The sequence below is a fragment of the Mastomys coucha genome, unplaced genomic scaffold (genome assembly GCF_008632895.1).
Source record: "Mastomys coucha isolate ucsf_1 unplaced genomic scaffold, UCSF_Mcou_1 pScaffold16, whole genome shotgun sequence".
NCBI lineage: Eukaryota > Metazoa > Chordata > Mammalia > Rodentia > Muridae > Mastomys > Mastomys coucha.
This window is the reverse complement of record NW_022196898.1, coordinates 13,958,726-13,978,485: the sequence shown is the minus strand read 5'-3', so window position 1 is coordinate 13,978,485 and position 19,760 is coordinate 13,958,726. Positions and strand designations below refer to the sequence as shown.

At 41.4% G+C, this 19,760-nt stretch overlaps 1 protein-coding gene across 11 annotated transcripts in view; it reads left to right on the top strand.

Moving 5' to 3' along the window:
* Plch1 (phospholipase C eta 1) overlaps positions 1-19,760 on the top strand; it is a 216,213-nt gene that overhangs the window by 17,573 nt on the left and 178,880 nt on the right. For all 11 annotated transcript variants that reach the window (XM_031373987.1, XM_031373993.1, XM_031373989.1 and 8 more), the window contains exon 2: positions 11,646-11,764. In XM_031373987.1, coding sequence (XP_031229847.1) covers positions 11,686-11,764 — 79 coding nt within the window. In that variant the 5' untranslated portion in view covers positions 11,646-11,685. The remainder of the gene's footprint in view (positions 1-11,645; positions 11,765-19,760) is intronic.

The following is a 19,760-nucleotide window of genomic DNA, read 5'->3' as shown; positions in this document are numbered from 1 at the left end:
CAGAAGGAAATGATGCCCAAGAGAAGGAGTACTCAGAGGTGACAGAAAACAAAGGAATCGAGGACTGTAAGACCACTGGTGCAACTGGAGATAATCTTTTTTTTTTTAAACTCGTATTGCATTATGATGAGAAAAGTTACATGATTTCAATTTATCTGAGTTAGTTAACATTTAAAAACATACTTTAAGTAAATAGAATTAAATCACATTCTTGTTTCCCTTTTGTACCCCCACTCCTCCCAGAGACCCCCTTCAATACCTACAATATCTTTTTTGCCATATTCCTTAAAATTTATAAAATATTATAACAATAAAAATAAGTATTATAAAAGTTGTTTGATATAAAACAACAATCAATTTAACAGTCTTATGTAGATGCTCGTCTACAACAATAGTGAAAATACATTTTTCTCAATATAAATTTTAAATAACTCCAAACATATTAACTGTATACTTCAAAATAATACATCACTACTAGTATTTTCTTAAATGAACATGAATATATAGTCTTTTTGTTTGTTTTATATTTAGTAGAGTTTAAAATCTTGGCTTTTACTGTGGTACAAACCCAAAATAAGAACAATTTGCAACTGGAGATAATCTCAAGTGATTTCAGTCTCAAAAGGACAAACATCACATTTCCTTTCATTTGTTAGCCCCAGACTTCATAGATTCGTAAAGTCAGATGTACAGATAACAAGAAAGCAGAAGTGAATCTACCTAGGGGAACACAGGGAGGGGAGAGAGGAGATATGGGAGAGTCGTCGGGTATGGTGGATAAATTCAACATGCATTCCATACTTGCATGAAAATGGCCTTAGGTAACCCTATAAGAGAGACAGAAGAAAAGAAGACTTACGAAGAGTCAAGAAAAAGGGAGTAATGGAGACTGAAGAAGGGGAGAAAACAACGCAGTTGCTATTGAGTGCTTCAAGCTATGCTTCCTATATTTATTTATGTGTGTGTGTGTGTGTGTGTGTGTGTGAGCACATGCGCGTGCGTGCGTGCGTGTGTGTGCGCGAATGTATACATGAAATCAGAGGAAAGCTTTGTGAGGTTGGTTTTCTCCTTTCTTCAGCTTGAGGAGTATGCCATCAGGTGTGTATGGTAAAAGCACCTTCAACTACAGAGCCACCTTTCTAGCCAACTTGTTTTCTTTTAAACCCGTTCTTTCAATTGTAGCAACCACATGTCCTAGGAGGGTGGAGTGAATCTCATTGCTTAGCTAGGTTAGAGCATGTTAAGCCCATGATTGCTTTAAAGAAAGCACAGCAGAAACATAGGACTTAGTAATGTCTCCCGAGAGCCTCAAGAAAATGAACTAAGCGTCCTTTTATTTATTTCCCTTTGTTTACCTAGTTGGGAGGGGAGGGTCTGTGGAATTAGACTATTTGCAGAGCTTTTGAACAATCTACTTGGTGGTGCTTGGAAACCAGAGGGAAGTGAGGGAGTGGATTTATAATGGGGAAGGACACATGCTGGGTGACTTGGGGGTCCCAGTCTCAGACCTACACCCTACCCACTTCCACACCTTCATGTAATCCTGTTACCTTAAAATTAATGGAGAAATGAAAGAGGGGCAAGCTTCGTTTAAATCTTAGCTTTTCACTGGATTTCATTTGAATCCTCAAATTTTTGGCAGTACCTGAGCGAAGCCATCTTCAAGCATCAAGGGTCAGGCTGTGAGGTGCTGGACTGAGCTTAAAGCCTCTTTCTCCAGGCCTTCCTTCCTAATAGGATGCTTGTTGCTGCATGAACATTACTGTCAGAGACGATTAACTTTGCCTTTTATCTCCCAGCAAGGCTTGATGAGAAGTGCAGTCAGCACCTTCCCATCAGAATTCTGTGGGCTTTCAAGGCTATTTAAATTTATAATTAGAGATGAATGGCTTGAGAGGCTAGGGAGGATTTGCCTAATGTTGAGCTCCAGAGAGCATCTTATTTACTGCTAGGCCCACTGAGTCGCCCTCCTTCCCTTCCTTTCTCCCTCCCTCCCTCCCTCCCTTTCTTCCTTCTTCCTCTCTTCCTTCCCTCCCTCCTTTTTTGCATTGCTTGTTTCTTCCTTTTACTCAGAACAAGCTTGTGGAGACAGCAGCCCCAGCTAACCCTTAGGGGCAGGAGCTGGCCACACGTGCACCCTGGCCTTTTGTCTTCTGAGGTGGAATTCTTTATGACTGTCCACGAACTAGCTAGTTACCTCTTTCCAAAAGGAGAGCAGATGTGTAGGCACTGCATTTTAATTTCTGCCTAGAGCCTGTGTCTTGTTGTTAGCAATTTGAAGGCATGAGCCAGTGAGATCAGTTTTTTTTTTTTTTACAATGCAGCTTGGCTAGTAAACTTGCCTTTGTAGACTACATTCACTCAAATTTCATTTTAAAGCTGCATTTCATCATCTCATACCAAAAAGAGCTCACACTTTGCTTGTCTCCATTCCATGTACTCTAGGGACTCTTGGCTGGAGGCATAAATATACATTTAAAAAAACAAGAAACATTGTATGTAGCCATTTCCTTCCCTCTCTTCTTAGTCTGTGGTGAGATGGGGACAACAGGAGAGGTTGGAAGAGTCGGTGTCTGGTGTGTCGTCAGTTAGAAGACCTTAAGCTCTTTCTACAGGAACATGGAGTGTCATCAAGCAGTAAAGCTGGGTGTCTCGGGATGGAATGGGGGGCTCAGGATCAGAAAATGTAGGTTTATACCACACTGGTTCTTATTATTCTCTTGGAACTCAGGCTCAAAAAATGTGTGACTGGCCAGGCAGTGGTGGCACGCGCCTTTAATCCCAGCACTTGGGAGGCAGAGGCAGGTGGATTTCTGAGTTCAAGGACAGCCTTTTCTACAGAGTGAGTTCCAGGACAGCCAGGGAGGGCTACACAGAGAAACCCTGTCTTGAAAAACCAAAAAAAAAAAAAAAAAATGTGACTAACAGTGCTATTGGAAGGGTCATTAAAAAATAAACAATAATATACAGAGGGGAATATTGTAGAAATCATGGGATGATCCGCAAATAATGTAAAGGGATGGGATAGAAAGTATTGTTATGGAAGAGTGATACCAGAAGCCAGTAGCTTTTGTTGTAGGAGTTACAGGAGAGAAGGAGGCAGAGATGTTAGTCAAAGTGAAGGAGTTAAGTCCATCCACTTAAAAAAATATATTTTGGCACGGTGGTTAAGAGCACTAGTTACTGTTCTAGAGGAGCTAGCTTGAGTCCCAGCACCCACATGGTGGCTCACACCCATCTGTAATTTTAGCTTCAGTGGATCCAATACTCTCTTTTGCCTCCACAGGTATTAGACGAACACCTGGTGCACATACGTACATACAAGCAAGAAAAACACTCTTTAAAAAAAAAAAAGATTTATTTTATTTACATGAGTATACTATAGCTGTTTCCAGACATATCAGAAGAGGGCATCAGATCCCTTTACAGATGGTTGTGAGCCACCATGTGGTTGCTGGGAATTGAACTTAGGACCTTTGGAAGAGCAGTCAGTGCTCTTAACCACTGAGCCATTTCTCTAGCCCAAGTAAAACACTCTTACACATAAAAAAATAAGTAAATCTTTAAAAATATGAAAAATACATTTTATTTCATTTATTATTGTTATTATTAATGATTATCACCACCACCACCACCACCACCATCATCATCACCATCATCATTGTGTATCTGGGTGGGTACTTGACTGCCACAGCAAGCATGTAGGTCCTTGGGATTGAGCTTAGGTACAACGTGGTATTTTCCTCGCAGCCCCAAGCTCCTAGAATAACAACTTTGATACTCAAATTATATATACAAATACCTTGGGCATAAGCTTTGGCTATTCCCTGATAAGATTGTAATTTAATATCCCATTTATTCTAATCTAAGTTCTGCCCATGTGTGCCCTCCTTTCTGTTCCTGGGGCCCAATTCTGTTCCTGTGCCTGGCTCTATCCTAGAATCTTCTCTGCCTATTGGATGTTCCACCTTCTATTTTCTGCCTCAGCTGCAAGCCAATCACCTTTAATTGAGAGGTATTGCATCCATACAGTACACAGAGATTTCCTCTACACTTAGGTCATCAGATTCGACAGCAGGTACATTACATGTTGTGCTATCACACTACCCATATTTAAAATAAGAGTCTATGCTTCCTCACCCCAAAGTCCTCTTTTATAAGCTTGTGAGCTATAGTCCTTTGCCTAATAAGCAATTTATGTGCCTAGAACAGGTTTGTATTGTTTTATAAAATGTGTTAAAACAGTATTGTAGATTTGCTAGACATTTAAAGACAGCTAAAGAACTTCTAAAGCTAAAGATAAGGCATTTGGCTCTGCTTTGCTTAGATGTACCTACAAATGGTGTGGGAACATGTTTCAGTAAGGCATTAATGGGGCATAGTTTTTTGTTGTTGTTGTTGTTTTCCCCACGCTCAAATAAAAATGCTCTTATACTTGTATACATGCTGCCGAAGCGAGCACATGCTCTTATATTTGAACCCAAAGAGATCCAGTTAAAAAATAGGGCATATGTGAGTCAGAGTTGAAACCAGACAGAGCTCATGACTACCAGATGGGCTCTCCACACTGTGCTATGCTGACATCTCTCATTAGTTAGGGCTCTGGCGGCAAATGGTAGAAAACTCACTTCCATTAAACAAACTTAAGTAAACCAGCAGGCAGCTATAAAGCTCATTTAACACTAGGGTTTAGGGGTCAATCAGCTTCAGGAGTGCTTGGTATCCACAGGCCTTAGGTTTCTCTAGGTGTGAGGTTCATACAGAGGCACACTTTCCCCTTGTGCTCAAAGGTAGTGGCTCTAAGTCCTAGATCTAGAGGCTCATGTCTCCATAACTTCAGCTCTCACAGAAACCTGAATATTTTTTTTTGTCTCATACATATATTAGACCTACCTGACTCAAAGGTCTAGGACAGTCCATAAAAATCGCCTGTATTATGTCCCCAAGGATGCTGGTACTGCATCCTTGCTTGGGCTTGGTATGTTGGCCCAAGCCACATAGCACCTATATCGCTTGCATAAAGTGGGAGGAATTTCTCAGAGGGAAACACAGGTAGTGGGGAGTGTCCACATGCCCACAACTTCTTAGACAGGCTTAATTATGTAGATAAGGTGTGGAAGGTTATTCTTTTTTTATTTACAGAATTTAAAGTGTTTGACAAGCGATTGTTATTCCACCTACTTCGTTTTCTTAGTTAAAAGTGCCAACTTTGCATTTCATACATGTATTTGGTATTGGTGTTATCCTGTTTTCTGACTGTCTTTACATTTGATAGTTTTGGTCATGTAAATCAAAATAAAAAAGCAAAAATAAAATATCTTTAGGCATGCACACACATGTAATCCTAGCTCTTGGAAGGCAGAGGCAAGTGGATTGTGAATGTTTTGCTTTTGCCAATGTGACATGCCCTATAATCACTGAGGAAGAGCCTCAGTGTCAGATTTGTCTAGATCAAGCTGGTCAGTGGATATATCTGTTGGGGACTTTTCTTGATGGCTTTAATTGTTTTAGAAGACCCAGCCTGAAATTGGGCATCAGTCACCCAATTTCAAGGGTCGGTTGTAGACCCTCGACTATTTAAAAGTGATAGAAAAGAGCTAAGTGAAGACTCAGCATTTATTTTTCTGCTTTTGGCGGGTGGATGCCATATGACCGCAGCTTCAAGCTTCTGTCCTCTTGAATTCCTCCAAATCCTGGACTCTAACCTAGAACTGTGATCTAAGATAAGCCCTCTTTCCCTTAATTTGCTTTTAGTTAGGGTTTTTCCCACAGCAACAGAAATGAAGCTAAGATAGTGAGTTTGAGGTCAGCCTGGACTATACAGTGTGTCTGCCTCATAAAAATCTGAAGCCAAACAAAAGCAACAGCAACAGAAGCAACTCCCAAATCCCACATCAACCTTGCTTTGAAGCAGAACTTGCCTTAATAACTGCTGCTTGTTAGTCATACTCTCTTAAGTTGTAATTTTGCAAATCACTATAAGGATCAGAAATTCTGCATTCTGGTGAGGTGGCACTTCGGGTAAACGTACTTGCTGCCAAGCTTGATGACGGGAGCTCCAGTACTCACTTTGTGAAAGGAGAGTACCAACTTCTGGTTCTTTTCCTCTGACCTCCAAGCGTGTCTTCTGGCATGCATGCATTCACACAAATAAATACACTAATAAATAAATAAATAAATAAATAAATAAATAAATAAATAAATGTAATAATACCAAAATAAACCAGCATAGGGACCTAGAGAGATGGCTCAGTAGTTAAGAACACTGGCTGCTCTTCCAGACGACCTGGATTTTATTCCTAGCATTCCTATGGCAACACACAACCATCTGTAACTCCCCTTCCAGGGAATCTAATATTCTCTTTTGTCCTCTGCAGACACCAGACACACATGTAGTACACAGGCATACATGCAGACAGAATATTCGTACACAAAAAAATGAACTCACACAGTCTATGATATGCAAATGCGCTTATACAGAGTTCTGGGTATGATATGGATATTACATAGGCTCCTTAGGATGTGGGCTATTTTGTAAGATGTAAGATAAGATTAAAAAGAGATACTCATTTTAAAAGTATCTTGGCTTTTGATAGGTGCAACACAAGTGCATTCCATTGTGCTCATGCAAATAGGACCATCGAGCATTCAAAAGAACTCTGGGCTGCTGACGGTGGGTTGCAGCCATTTTGAATGATTAGCAGTATTGCCTTGCAAGTTACACATGTTCTCTGGGTCTTGATGTCCTTTTGACCTCATAAGAAGTTTGTTAGATGATGTTGGACATCCCTTTCAGTTGACCTCCTTTAGTGAGTGGTAGCCCTGCCTATTGTAAATCTGGTTGGACCTAAAGTTCTGTGTGAGTGCATGTATGTGTACATGTACACACATGCTTACACAACCTCAAGCATTCCTCGGGTGCTACCTCACTTGGTTTTTTGAGTTAGGGTGTCTTCTGACCTTGAACTCATTAAGCTAGCTGGCCAGTAAATCCCAGTATCCTCCCTCCTATCTCTGCCTCCTCAGTACTGGGATTACAAGTGTCCTGCCACCACACCTGATTTGTTTTTGTTTTTGTTTTTGTTTTTATTTTTGTTTTGTTTTTGTTTTTCGAGACAGGGTTTCTCTGTATAGCCCTGGCTGTCCTGGAGCTCACTCTGTAGACCAGGCTTGCCTTCCTCTGCCGTCCAAGTGCTAGGATTAAAGGCATGTGCCTTACCACTGCCCCACTTGTATTTTTTTTTAATGTGGATTCTGGGTATTGAACTCAAGACCTCATGTTTGGACAGCAAGAACACTGTACAGGCTCCACTATCTGTTCATTTATTCTCTTACTGTCAGTCCAGTTGAGTCATTATAACAGAACAGGTGTTGACAAGATGGCTTATAAATCATTCATTTCTTACAGTTCTGGAGGCTAGGGATTCCAGTATCAAGTCAGATTGGGTATCTAGTGAGGGTCCTTTGCCACCTACAGACTGCTGAGTTCTTGTGGTATGCTCACATGGTGTACACAGTAGGCTAGCTCTTATGCCTCTTACATAAAAGACACGAATCCCAGGATGAGTGTAAGGGAGATGTTGCCCCTCCCCATTGATACAGGACATACCTAGACACTAAATTCTCAGCATAAAGGAGATTTATTACCCCGGATGGTCAAGCAGTGGAAGCTGCAAAGGCAGACAACAGGCCACAGCCACAGTAGCAGCAGCAATAACTGAAGTAGCAAGCAAGCAAGCAAGCAACCAACCAAGCAGGAAAGCTGATTTTTAATTTTTTCAGGAGTAGGTTTTTAAGGAGAAAAAGGGGAAGTTGGTGCTAGGTTGAGCTCGTAAGTCCTGATTGGATATATTATCCAAATAAAAAGTTTTGATTGTTTGACCTTCATGTTTTGTTCCAGGATTGAGTCAGTGGCCAAATAAAGGAATGGACCTTGTGTGCTAACTCTAGGAATGTAATCTAATGGTTTTTAGCAAGGAGAAGTGTAAAACAAAACCTATTTGCCATGCTTGGGCCTGCTAGAACCTTTCAGAGGGTAGAACCCCAATGCTTCACCTCCTGAAATTACCATTAAAGACTTCCACATGTGAACTTGGGGAATACAGATGTTGAGGTCACAGGACATATCCGTGGCTGGAATACTTCAACCAGGGCTCCATCACAACTCGGTGGCTAAATTCTCCGTGCTGAAGAGAGAGGGAATCAAGTAAAAGATGTTTACTTTTTGTGAGTCTGACCTTGTTAGCTTGACACACCTGGGAACCTCAACCAAAGAACTCTTCATCAGACTGGCCTATGCTCATGTCTGCAGCATTTTCTTGATTGCTAACTGATGGAGGCCTAGCCTCTGTGGATAGGCAGTGTCACCCTAAGTCATGGGATTTTTTTCTTCCTTCCTTCCTTCCTTCCTTCCTTCCTTCCTTCCTTCCTTTCTCTCCTCCTCCTCCTCCTCCTCCTCCTCCTCCTCCTTTTTAAATAATGCTTTCTAGCTGAGCAGAAGCAAGCCAGTAAGGAATATTTTTCTGTGGTCTCTGCTTTAAGTTTCAGTCTCCTGGTTCTAGGGCGTTTTAAGTTTTCTTATGTTGAAAGATTTAGCATCAGTTCTGGCTCATTTTATTGTTAGAACAGAGTCGCTGAACCCAGTATCTTAGCTGTAATCATTGTGAGTTTACAGGACACATCCCATACACATAGACCCACACAGACCCACAGTTTTTTTGTTTTAATTTATTATTTTGTACAGGATTTCATTATGCACCCCTAGGCTGACCTTGAACACAGTATCCTCCAGAATCAACATCCCAAGGGCTGAGATTATAGGCAGGGCATCTCATGCCTGGCTACAGGACGTATTTGAAACCTTCACATTGGATAATAGCTTTGTCCCTTATGGCCTATGAGGTTAGGAACTTGAGTTTGGAATCTGAAGATATGATTGAAGGTTATGTTTCTGCCTTTTCCTGGCAGCATAAACAAATCAGTCTAATAGCATCTTCTCTTCTTTGCTGTGGTAGAAGGAGATAACAGTACCTGTCTCAGAAGATTAATAGGGCGCAGATGAGAAGGCTGCACGAGTACCTGCTCTCGCTACCTATAAACATCTTAGGATTTCCTTGGATCAGCAATGAGCATAGGAGGCAGAATCTGATAATAACAAATAAAACCACAACATTGAATTAGCAAGGGAAAACGAGCATGAATATAGATAGGGTCTTTTTTTTTTTTTATTAAATTCCCTTTACATTCTGATCACTGCCCCTCCTCCTCCCAGTCCCAGCTTCACACAGTCCCTTCCTCCTTCCTTTCTTCCCTGAGAGGGTGGATCCCACCCCACCCCATCCCCCTCTGTATCTCTCCCACCCTGGTACATCAAGTCTCTTCAGGGCTAGGCAAATCCTCTCCCACTGAGGCCAGACAAGGCAGTCCTTTCTGTTAGGAGAACAGAATCTACAGCTGGCATACACTCTTTGGTTGGTAGTTCAGTCCCTGGAGAACCCAAGAGTCCAGTTTAGTTGACTCTGTTCGTTTTCCGGTGGATTTCCCATCCTCTCTGGGGCCCAGAATCCTTCCCACAACTCTTCCAAACTACCCAAGCTCCATCCAATGTTTGGCTGTGGGTCTCTGCATCTGTTTCAGTGAGCAGCTGGGTGTAGTCTCTCAGAGGACTGTTGTGCTACGCTTCGGTGTGAAGTATAAAGGTGTCAGGGGTTGGTGCTTGCCCATGGGATGGGTCCCAAGTTGGGCCAGTTATTGGTTGGCCATTCCCTCAGTTTCTGCTCCCTCTTTGTCTCTTCATTTCTTGTGGACAGGACAAATTTTGGGTCAAAAGTTTTGTGGGTGGGTTGGTGTCCTTATCTCTTGACTGGTGGTGGTCTTCTTTTTAATTCCATGTATATTAACAAGTATAAGTGACACGCATACTTTTTGTAAGTGAGAGATACTACTATTAATTATTAAAAAGTTATTTTCTTGGAAAAGGTAGTGGTTTTAAAAATATAGAGGACCTCAAAATGGTGTATTTAAGTAAAATGCTGGAGTGGTGAATATTAAAAAAATTAGTTATTCTAGGAGAGATATATGCAATGAGGGAAGGATACTAGAACAGGAAAGAACACAGGGGAGGGGACAGGCACGGATTTCAGTACTGCAGTTTTGAAAAAAAATAATAGCATGCTTAATTGTTTTTTGCTAATTTACTTGTGTTGCTGGGTATTAAATTCAGGGCACTATATTTCTAAGCACATGCTTTATTTATAAGCCACATTCCACCTTTTACTACATTATTTATATATCTAAAAGTATTTGGGAAAGGGGCATCTTTATAATATGAGATGTTGGCTTTAGAGGGCAAAGGTAGGCTTGTTTCTGTAGTCGGCAGTTCTTCAGCATGTCTCTTAGTGGTTCCACATGCTTTCCTTTACTCCCTCAGCCTTAAGGAACAGGAGCATCATTCTAAGCTGGCAGGGATGAAGTAAAAAGAAGGGGAGGGCATCCAGGCTTGTGTGGAGCAGCAAGTAGGCTGAACATAAATAAGATCTTCGTTGTGGCAGGTTAAGGAGAAACTTTCCAAAGCTCCTGGAGCCTCCACTAGCTGTCCCAGTGACAGCCAACACTGGGATACTTTACCTTTTTAACTAAGCCAATGACTTCATCCTGGGGCACATATACAAAACTCTCGACTGTTGCAATAGGACGGGTGACAAAACTGTTTTTCACTTGTGGGTTTTGCTTCTTGCCAGCCTTGCAGTTTTGTTTTGTTTTGTTTGTTTGTTTTGTTTTGTTTGTTTTAATTGGTTTGTTTGTTGCTCCTGCTGTTGGTTTCTTGTTTGTTTGTTTGTTCCCCTTCTCTCCCCAGTAGCGTTGTGATGTGAACAGAAAGGAGGTTGGAATTTTGAAACGTCACTAGCCAAACCTTGTGAACAAAGGCAGCCTTGTTCAGGGTCATGCACATTGGCTTTGCAGTTTAATTCATTAGCTCAGATCTCTGCTTTTCAAGTGTTTGGTCTCTGCAGACGCTGGAATCTCTGCAGGTTCTGTGAGTGCATTGTGCTGGAGGCCCAGCCAGCTCTAGTTACATCTGTAAGCCTGGGTGGATGCAAGGATTAGTGACCCTAACACAAGAGCTGCAATGAACGAAAAGAAGGCAAGCAAACTTTGTTATAGTTTGGCGTATTTGTATTCACTTGGACTTTGCAATAATTTCTAACATTTCATGAGTTGGTTACCTAAACCAACTGGATGTCACCAACACAAAATTCAGGAGTTAACAATGAGAACTCACTTGCTGGTGAAACCTATGGAAATTTATCAGTATTATCAGTTTTGAATCCTGGTAGAATGCAAGTGAGACCTGGAGCACAAAACCAGTCCTGAAATCTGCTTAATGATAGGTTTATGTCCTCAGCAGACAGCAATAGCCAAGTGCAGAATGATGCTGTTGGAAAGAGTATGGAAAAAACAAACAAACCAGCATTCAGGTTCTTGGAAATTTTGTGGGAAATTTGTTATGGGCTGGAGAAGTCCTGGTTCAAATTGTAGCCTTGTGTGTTGCCCCAAATGCTAGGTAACACATGGCAATGGACTGCCCATGTGAGCGCGTAGCTGTCATTTTCTTCATTCCTGTCTCATTCTGTCTATCTTAACAGGGCAATTTCATTTTGATGCTGTGCCAGAAATCCTCCGACAATGAGCTACTGGAACACTGAGAAGAGGAACTGCGTGCAGTACCGCAGGCATTTCTTGGTGGACAACCGCGTGTTTCACGGTGAGCTGTTGTGTTTATGGAGCTGGGACTCTGCTTTTGGAAAGTCCTTATTGTACTGTTCTGGATGCAAGTACGGCCTAATTGTTGGTTTGACCGAGAGCTTGGGTTTACTTGCTCATGGTTAGTTATCTTCAAATTCCGCCGGACATGTTGACCTGCAGTTTTCAGCAGTGTGAACTTCCTCGAAACAGCAATGGTGTCCTTCCTTTCTGCCGCTCAGCCTTTTTACTAGCATTGACTCCACTTACGTACCTACCTTTCTAACGTTTGTGACTGTTTGGGGGCCGGGCTTATATAAAGTGTTAAGTTGATATTTGAAGCTCGCTGTTCCATGCTTCTTATCAGAAAGGTGTGTGCTTTCCAAGTTCAAATGTTAAAGTGTGCTGATGGCCACCTGTTCTAGTAACTCACTCAAAAGAAGTCCACTCACTTGCGTTGCTGTCCTTCGGGGTTTCAAGACTTAACCGGTATATTAGATTACAAGAAAACAGAACAGAGAACCTTGCTACACTTCAGAATGTCTGCTGGGTGGATTACTGTAGCTGAACAGGCAGTAATCAATACCAGTCATTTTCATGGCAAATAATAATTATCTTAAACCATTGCCTTTAACCCAGGTGACAGCTTCTTGTTTAGTGTCTCATAGTTGGAGATAAACTTTGTCCACCCTCCTACCAAGATTCCCACGGGAGTAATTTATTGTGAGCCAAAGCTCTCTGGGGTACTGGAATTTGTAGAGCAATGTCCATCGGAAGCCCAGAAGATACAGAGGATTCATGGGACCTGGGTGATGCTTAATTAAACACATCACTGTTTATTTTCAACTTCCAACTTTTGCGTTTATCCCTCATTTTGGTGACAGATTTAATGTGTCTCATTACTTTAAAGGGAAGTCTGTGACAAGTGCAACTCCACACACTGGGTCCAGTAGTTACATGGAGCTCTTCTCAAGACTCCTTGTGTGACCGGGCAAAAGGTGACTTTATTTTACAGGTAAAGAAAGGAGGCTCTGACTGCCACCTCAGCTAACCCCTAAATTGCAGCCCGTCTTTCCAGGCTGACTCTTTTGTTATTGTCACGGTAAAGACCCCTCAACAGGGAAGATGTGGGAAGTAACTAGGATGTTACTTAGAAAGTGAGGCTCTTTCTTGCTTTCCTCTGAAGCTCACCCAAGAGTGCTGTTGGTTGCTTCATGTCTACACTCATGTTGTCAGTTGTATGGTATTTTCTGTTAGGACTTATTTGTTTCAAGAGACAGAGTGTTACTGTATTGCTGATATGCTGCAATTTATTGCCATTTTCCTTATTGTAAATGTCTTCATCTGGAGAGCTAAAACTGCAGTTATGATGCGAATAAAATTCTGATATGTTTTTTCCTTTTTATTTATTGTTTTATTAGACAGTTTCTTTATTTGCATGTCATATGATATCACCTTTCCCAGTTTCCCCTCTGAAAAAAAGAAAAATAAAATAAAATAAAAACAAATAACAAAACAAAAAACCAAACCCCTGTTCCCGCCCCTATCCCCCTGCCCACTACCCTATCCACTCTTGCTTACTGGCCCTGGCATTCCCATACACTGGAGCATAGAACCTTCATAGAACCAAGGGCCTTTCCTCTCATTGATGACTGACTTGGCCATCCTCTGCTATACATATGCTGCTGGAGCCATTAGTCCCACCATGTATACTCTTTGGTTGGTGGTTTAGTCCCTGGGAGCTCTGAGGGTACTAGTTAGTTCATATTGTTGTTCGTCCAAAGGGGCTTCAAATCCTTCAGCTCCTTGGGTCCTTTCTCTAGCTTCTTCATTGGGGACCCTGTGCTCAGTCCAATGCATGGTTTCTACTTCTGTATTAATCGGTTACTTTCAAAGCCTCCCAGGAGAGAGCTATATCAGGCTCCTGTCAGCCAGCACTTGCTGGCATCCACAATATTGTCTGGGTTTGATGATTGAATATGGAAAGGATTCCCAGATGGAGCAGTCTCTGGATTGTCCTTCCTTCAGTCTCTGCTCCATAGTTAGACTCTGAAACTCCTTCCATGGGTATTCTGTTCCCCCTTTTAAGAAGGAATGAAGTATACACATTTTGGTCTTCCTTCTTGAATTTCTTGTGGTTTGTGGACTGATATGTTTTTATAGTTATATTTCAGTTAGCATGTTACTATATTTCGGTCTTTGTCAGTCATTTTTTTTCTTTTTTGTATTTCAAGAAAGGAATTATTTTGGCTCACAGCTTGAAGGCACAGCCCATCACTGGGGGAAGCATGGTGTTTAGTGTTTCAACTATGGAGGCAACAGCAAGAGGCAACTAGTCACACTACCTCCACATCAAGAAGTAGAGATGAATGCTGTGCCTAGCTCCTTTTCTCCTTTTTCCATTTTATTCATTCTGGAGTGACAAAATCCACAATTAGAGTGAATTGCTCCTCTCCAGTTAACTATCTGGAAGCTTTCTCTCAGACACACCCGAAGGTATGTCTCCTAGGTGAGTCTGAAGAGTTAAGTTGACAATGGCGGTTAACTATCACAAAGAACACTGTTAACACTGTTAGCAGGGCCTAACAGTGACCACTGTTCTCTTGAGCCTTTTGGAAATCTTTGTAATAGTTCATCCCATTGTTTGGATAGAGGAGCTAAAGCTTGGAGGTTTTGAAGTAGACACTTGGTCTTCAAATTCTGATCTTCAGGACTCCACAACCCCAGTGTTTCTGTCCTATTCAGTCTATCTTTCCATTCTGAGAGATGAGCTCTAGGCAAGTACTCTACCACTCCGCTACACCCCTGGGTCTTAGAGGTTTGAATTCCATTTAAGAGTCCTTGCTCTGTCATTAGCCAGTAGTGGGGGAACTTGAACAAATTAGTCTTTCAGGCATGTAATTCTCCCCTGTGTCAGGACTCAACGCTTGGAGTTAGGAACAGTGAACTTACCGAGCGAGGGGGAACAGTGAGTTCGGTGAGTGTGCCAGTCTGTTTCATTGGTAAGCGAGTGTGAAGTAAGCATGCTGGTCTTGATAGGTTTGAAGGTTATTTTCTAGATTCCTTTGAACTATTTCTGAGAGTTAAAATATTTATTTTTTTTAATTCTTCACCAAACACAAGATACACAAGGGGGCAGTGTCGCACTGAAAATGTGAATTGGTTATTTTTCATAGTTCAAGAATTACTTCTCAAAGGGTTTAGAGATACTAAATCCTCTTAAGATGAAGAGACTCAAAGCCAGTTAGAACCATGATTCTGTTCATTTGTAATGTAACTAGTAGGTTTAAGAATTGATTTCTAATAGGTCAAGAACTCTTTATATCACATACTGGAAAGCATCATTCCACACATACGATAGCCTTTTGAAATATGCCCATTTGAATAAACAAATGTCTTAACATTTATTTTTCCATAAAGAAGTGAGCAGTGTTCCCAGGAGATAAGAACTACATTAAAGTGGGGACTTTGTACACTAAGATTCTGAATAAAAGTTGAAAATGTAGCATCGGCCTTCATTAAGTCATAGGCTAAATTGAAGAGATTACTTAATCTACGACTACTTAAACATCTTGCTTTGCCCTGAATTGTTATCTGTTTGTTGAGTATTGACACAAATTGGAGTCGCCTTGGGAACAGGAAACCTCAAATGATGAGGAATTACTTCTAGTAGACTGGCCGGTGGGCCTGTCTGTAGGGCATTTTCTTGATTGATATGGGAGGGTGCAACCTGCCATAGGCTGTTCTCATACTGGACAGGTATAAGTCAGGTAGCTGGGAAAACCAGTAAATAGTACTCCCCATGGTTTCCTGATTCATGATTCTGGTTTGCAAGGTTCCCATCTTGAGTTCCTGCCTTGGCTTCCCTCTGTGATAGATTGTAACATGGATGTATAAGTCAAAACAAGCCCTTCTTACCCAAAGTTGCTTTGGGGCATGGTGTTTATCACAGCAACAGAAGCTGAATTAGAACTCTATTCTTTCATCTTTATAACACTGCAGATGCAGGAATGGGAAAAGCTGGTGGATGTCTCATAGCTGAATGATGAGCTGGTATGTTAAATTAGTTCTATGTTCAATTATAAGAGAGACTCAGTTAGGAATTATACATTTTTTTGTGTTTCTACTCTCTTCTTTTGTCCTCATTTCTATGTGCATGTGTGTGAGAATATGACTGTGTGTATGTGGGTCTTCTCAGAGGCCAGTAGAGGGCGATGGATCCCCTGGAGTGGAGTCAAAGGCTCTTGTGAACCACCTGAGATGGGTGCTTAGAAGAGATCTCAGGTTCTGTAGAAGAGCAGCAATCAAGCATAACTGCTGTGAATTATGTAATTAGAGTTACCTGTATTACTCTCTTTCCCCTAAGGCTCATCATAGGTGTTTACAAAGAAACAGTGTCTTCCAGACATGATGGGATTAATACACGTGTGAATTCAGAGACTGTGATGGCAAAAATTTAAGCCAGACAAAATCCCAGCACAGAGAATGGTGTTGGGGCAGATACAAAGTCTTATCACTAACCAGAAGCTGTTTGCAGTTGATACTTAGTTGGAAAGGGAAAATCCATTTTTTTTTCAATGGAGTTACACAGGGCATCCCAACCACACTTGAGGGTAAGCTTCATATTCAGGAATAGTTGACTGACACAAAAGGACTCTGTGTGTGTGTTTGTGTGTGTATGTGTGTGTGTGTGCGCGCACTTTATGTTTTGTTTTGATATTTTTATCTCTTTTTAATTTTGATTTTTTTTAGGAAGAACATGGGTAGGGAGGTGGGGAGGATCTAGGAAGAGTAGGGAAAGGAGAAAGAATATGATCAAAATATATTATGATTTTTTCCCTCCAAAAGTAAAAAGAATTGTCAGTAACATCAGCAGGTTTAAATCATACCAAAATAGCTAGGCTATACTTAACTGTCAAACCCTAAGCCCTGTTTTGGCTGTTGACGGCTTGAAGGAAGGCACATTCATGTGTCTTTGCCTCTCTCCTCAGCATGGGAAGCCTTGGTCCTCCAGTTTGGTACATGGACAAGAGATAGCGGAGCTGAGGTCTTTCAGCTTGTACCTGCATATCTGCTTGCAGTGATTGGTGCTGAGTGATCAGGATGTTCTGATCTGAATATTTAGTTGCACTTTCAGCTTCTTTGTTACCCAGAGACCATGAGTTAGAGAATACACCATCTCTCTTCAGCTTTGTCTCTTCTCTGTTGCCAATTCCATCTCTAGCACTTGGCTTCTCTTGCCTCTGAGGTACTAGGGCAACCTGCCCTGTCCATTTTCATATCCCCATGTTCCCTCACTTGAGTCTTCTCTGTGTTTCCAAAGCTGTGAGAGATGGGGGTGGAGTATGGGGTGGTGTTTTCCTCTCTGCAGACCTCTTCTCTTATTTTTAAGTGGCAGGTACCCCTATCAGCCTATGCCATAAGGTATCTCTAAGTTATTCTTCTGTAGCATGTTCCCTGACCAGCTCATGAGTGAGACATGCTCTTCAGAACACTCTCTGTCACCCTGGACACCCAGGATAAGGGTCTAGGTTTGAATGGCTCTCTCATCTCTCCTGGCAGCTTGTGATTGTCTTTTACTGTTTTAGATCAGGGTGACTTCATGTCCCTAAACACTGGCATTATTTATTGTGTCTGTTTCTGGTACTGTTTATACCATTTATACCTGCATTGATCAAAGCCAGGCAATGCTCTGTCTATAAAAAATTTATGCTGAGATGATTCAGCCTCTCTTTTTTTTTTTTTTCAGGTGTCTAATTCAGTGAAAGCTTCTGGCTGGGAAACCGAAGCCCTGTGATTTCCCGGCTGAGCTTTCTTTGACAAGGACATTCACATTGTATAGTAATACAGGGGATGAAAAGTCCCTGCTGAGTGCCTAGCAAAACGACAAACCAAAGGTCTGGATGTGTGGGCAGCCTGGCTGGGAGAGAAGGTGCAGAGTTCACTTTTAATTATGTCAAACAAGTCTGTCACCTTCAAGAAAGATCCTTGGCTAGCCCTTTCCATTAGATTATCCTTTTTTTTTCTTTGATGCCTTCAGCCTTTTGGACGTCAGCAGACAGAAAAGGGCTGTGATCCTTTCATCCCTCTACTCTTGGGAACCCCAATTTCCTAATTACTCAATTAGAAGGAAGAAATCGTGTGTTTAGTACAGTCAACTTCTCCTTCTGACTTGCAGACTTCTCACATGTTAAGTGGTTACTAAGAGAGTATTATTTCCCTTTAGACCTGTGCTACACAATTAAGCCTTTATTCTTTAAGCTGCATTTCCATAATTATAATTAATTTTCCTCTGCTCTTTCATTTTCCCAATTGTCTTTCATACTCTGTGCCTAATATATGCAGAGACTGATAGATGGAAAGATGAGACATCTCTTCACCAGTGGACTCTGTGTCCTTCTAGGGCACTATAATTATTTAATTTAGCTACACAAATGATCTGGAGATTTTTCCTTAGGCCACAATAATAATTATTAGCGATTTTCCTTAGGCCACAATAATAATTATTAGCGGTTGCATTTGTAATCATGAAAACCTCTTATCTCCCATCTGTCAAAACAAAGATGGAAAACTGCAGTTTGTCCTTTTATAATGTGTAAATGAAAAGCCATCTCAACAGAAATATGATGTGTTTGTATTAGGGCTCATTCCTTTCAGCAAATATGTTTGTGTTAATTATCAAAGGGAAGCTGTGGGGTTCAGAGGGATATCCAGATTGTCCTCATTTAAAGCCCATAATGTAATGGGAAGTAGTTTAGTCTGTGCTCATAACTATAGTTCCCATGTATATGCTGATCACATTATGGTGAGTGCATGCCAAGCATGCCAAACTGAGTCTTCCTCCTGGCCTGCATACTCATCTGCCCAGTGCTTACCCAATGAACAAGATGATGTACTCCAGCCTTGGAAAGTATCAAGTCTGGAGACCTTCCCTTGTCTTGATATCTGTCTTGGCAACTCGTGTCTTTCCATTCATATGCTTCATTGATCTTTGTTCTTGTCTACAAAGCCCCTCTTTCCTCTAGTCAGCTTTCTCTCTTTCTTCCTTCCTTCCTTTCTCTCTCTTTCTCTCTCTCTCTCTCTTCCTTCCTTTCTTTCTTCCTTCCTTTCTTTCTTTCTTTCTTTCTTTCTTTCTTTCTTTCTTTCTTTCTTTCTTTCTTTTTCTACTCTCTCCTCTCTCCCTTCCTTTTCTCTTTTATGTTTACGTCTCTTTTTTATGTTTATGTGTGTAGTATGCATGTGTGTGGGCACGCACGTATGTGTATGCATGTGTGCAGTTGACATGAGGTGCCGCGCTTATTTGCTCCCCACTTTAGTGACCCAGGGTCTCTAGGTACTGACTTGGCTGGTCTATTTGGCTGGTCTATCCAGCCAGCTTGCCTTTGGGGGATCCCAAATGCTGGCATTATGGGTTGCCTGCTACATCCATCCATCTTCTAGGTGGGTGCTAGGGATCCAAACTCTAGTCCCATCAAAATACCACAGATACAACTGCCTGATTTTATTTAACAGGGGAGATAAATACCAGCTGCTATATCAATCATACTTCTGGACTATGTTGAGTTTGGTTTTTATCTTTGTGCCATAGAATATGTAGTTCTGTGACTATAGCCCATCTTTTCTTCCTTTGGAATTTTGCCATAGGAAACCGTGGAGAGACCAGTAAGCCTGACACATAAGGAGAAAGTCTCTTCTCAGAATCCTAGTGTAACTTTTTTTTATTAGATATTTTCTTTATTTACATGTAAATTTAATGTAAATTTCCCAGTTTCCCCTCCAAAAAACAAAGAAACAAACAAAAACAAGAAAGACAAACCCCTGTTACCTCCCTCTCCCCATGCCTGCCACCCCACCCTCTCCCACTTATTGGCCCTGGCATTCCCCTACACTGGGGCACAGAACCTTCACAGGGTCGAGGTCCTCTCCTCCTATTATTGATGATCGAATTTTCAATCCTCTACTATAGACATGCTGTCAGAACAATCAGACCCCTCCATGTGCAGTCCTTGGTTGGTGGT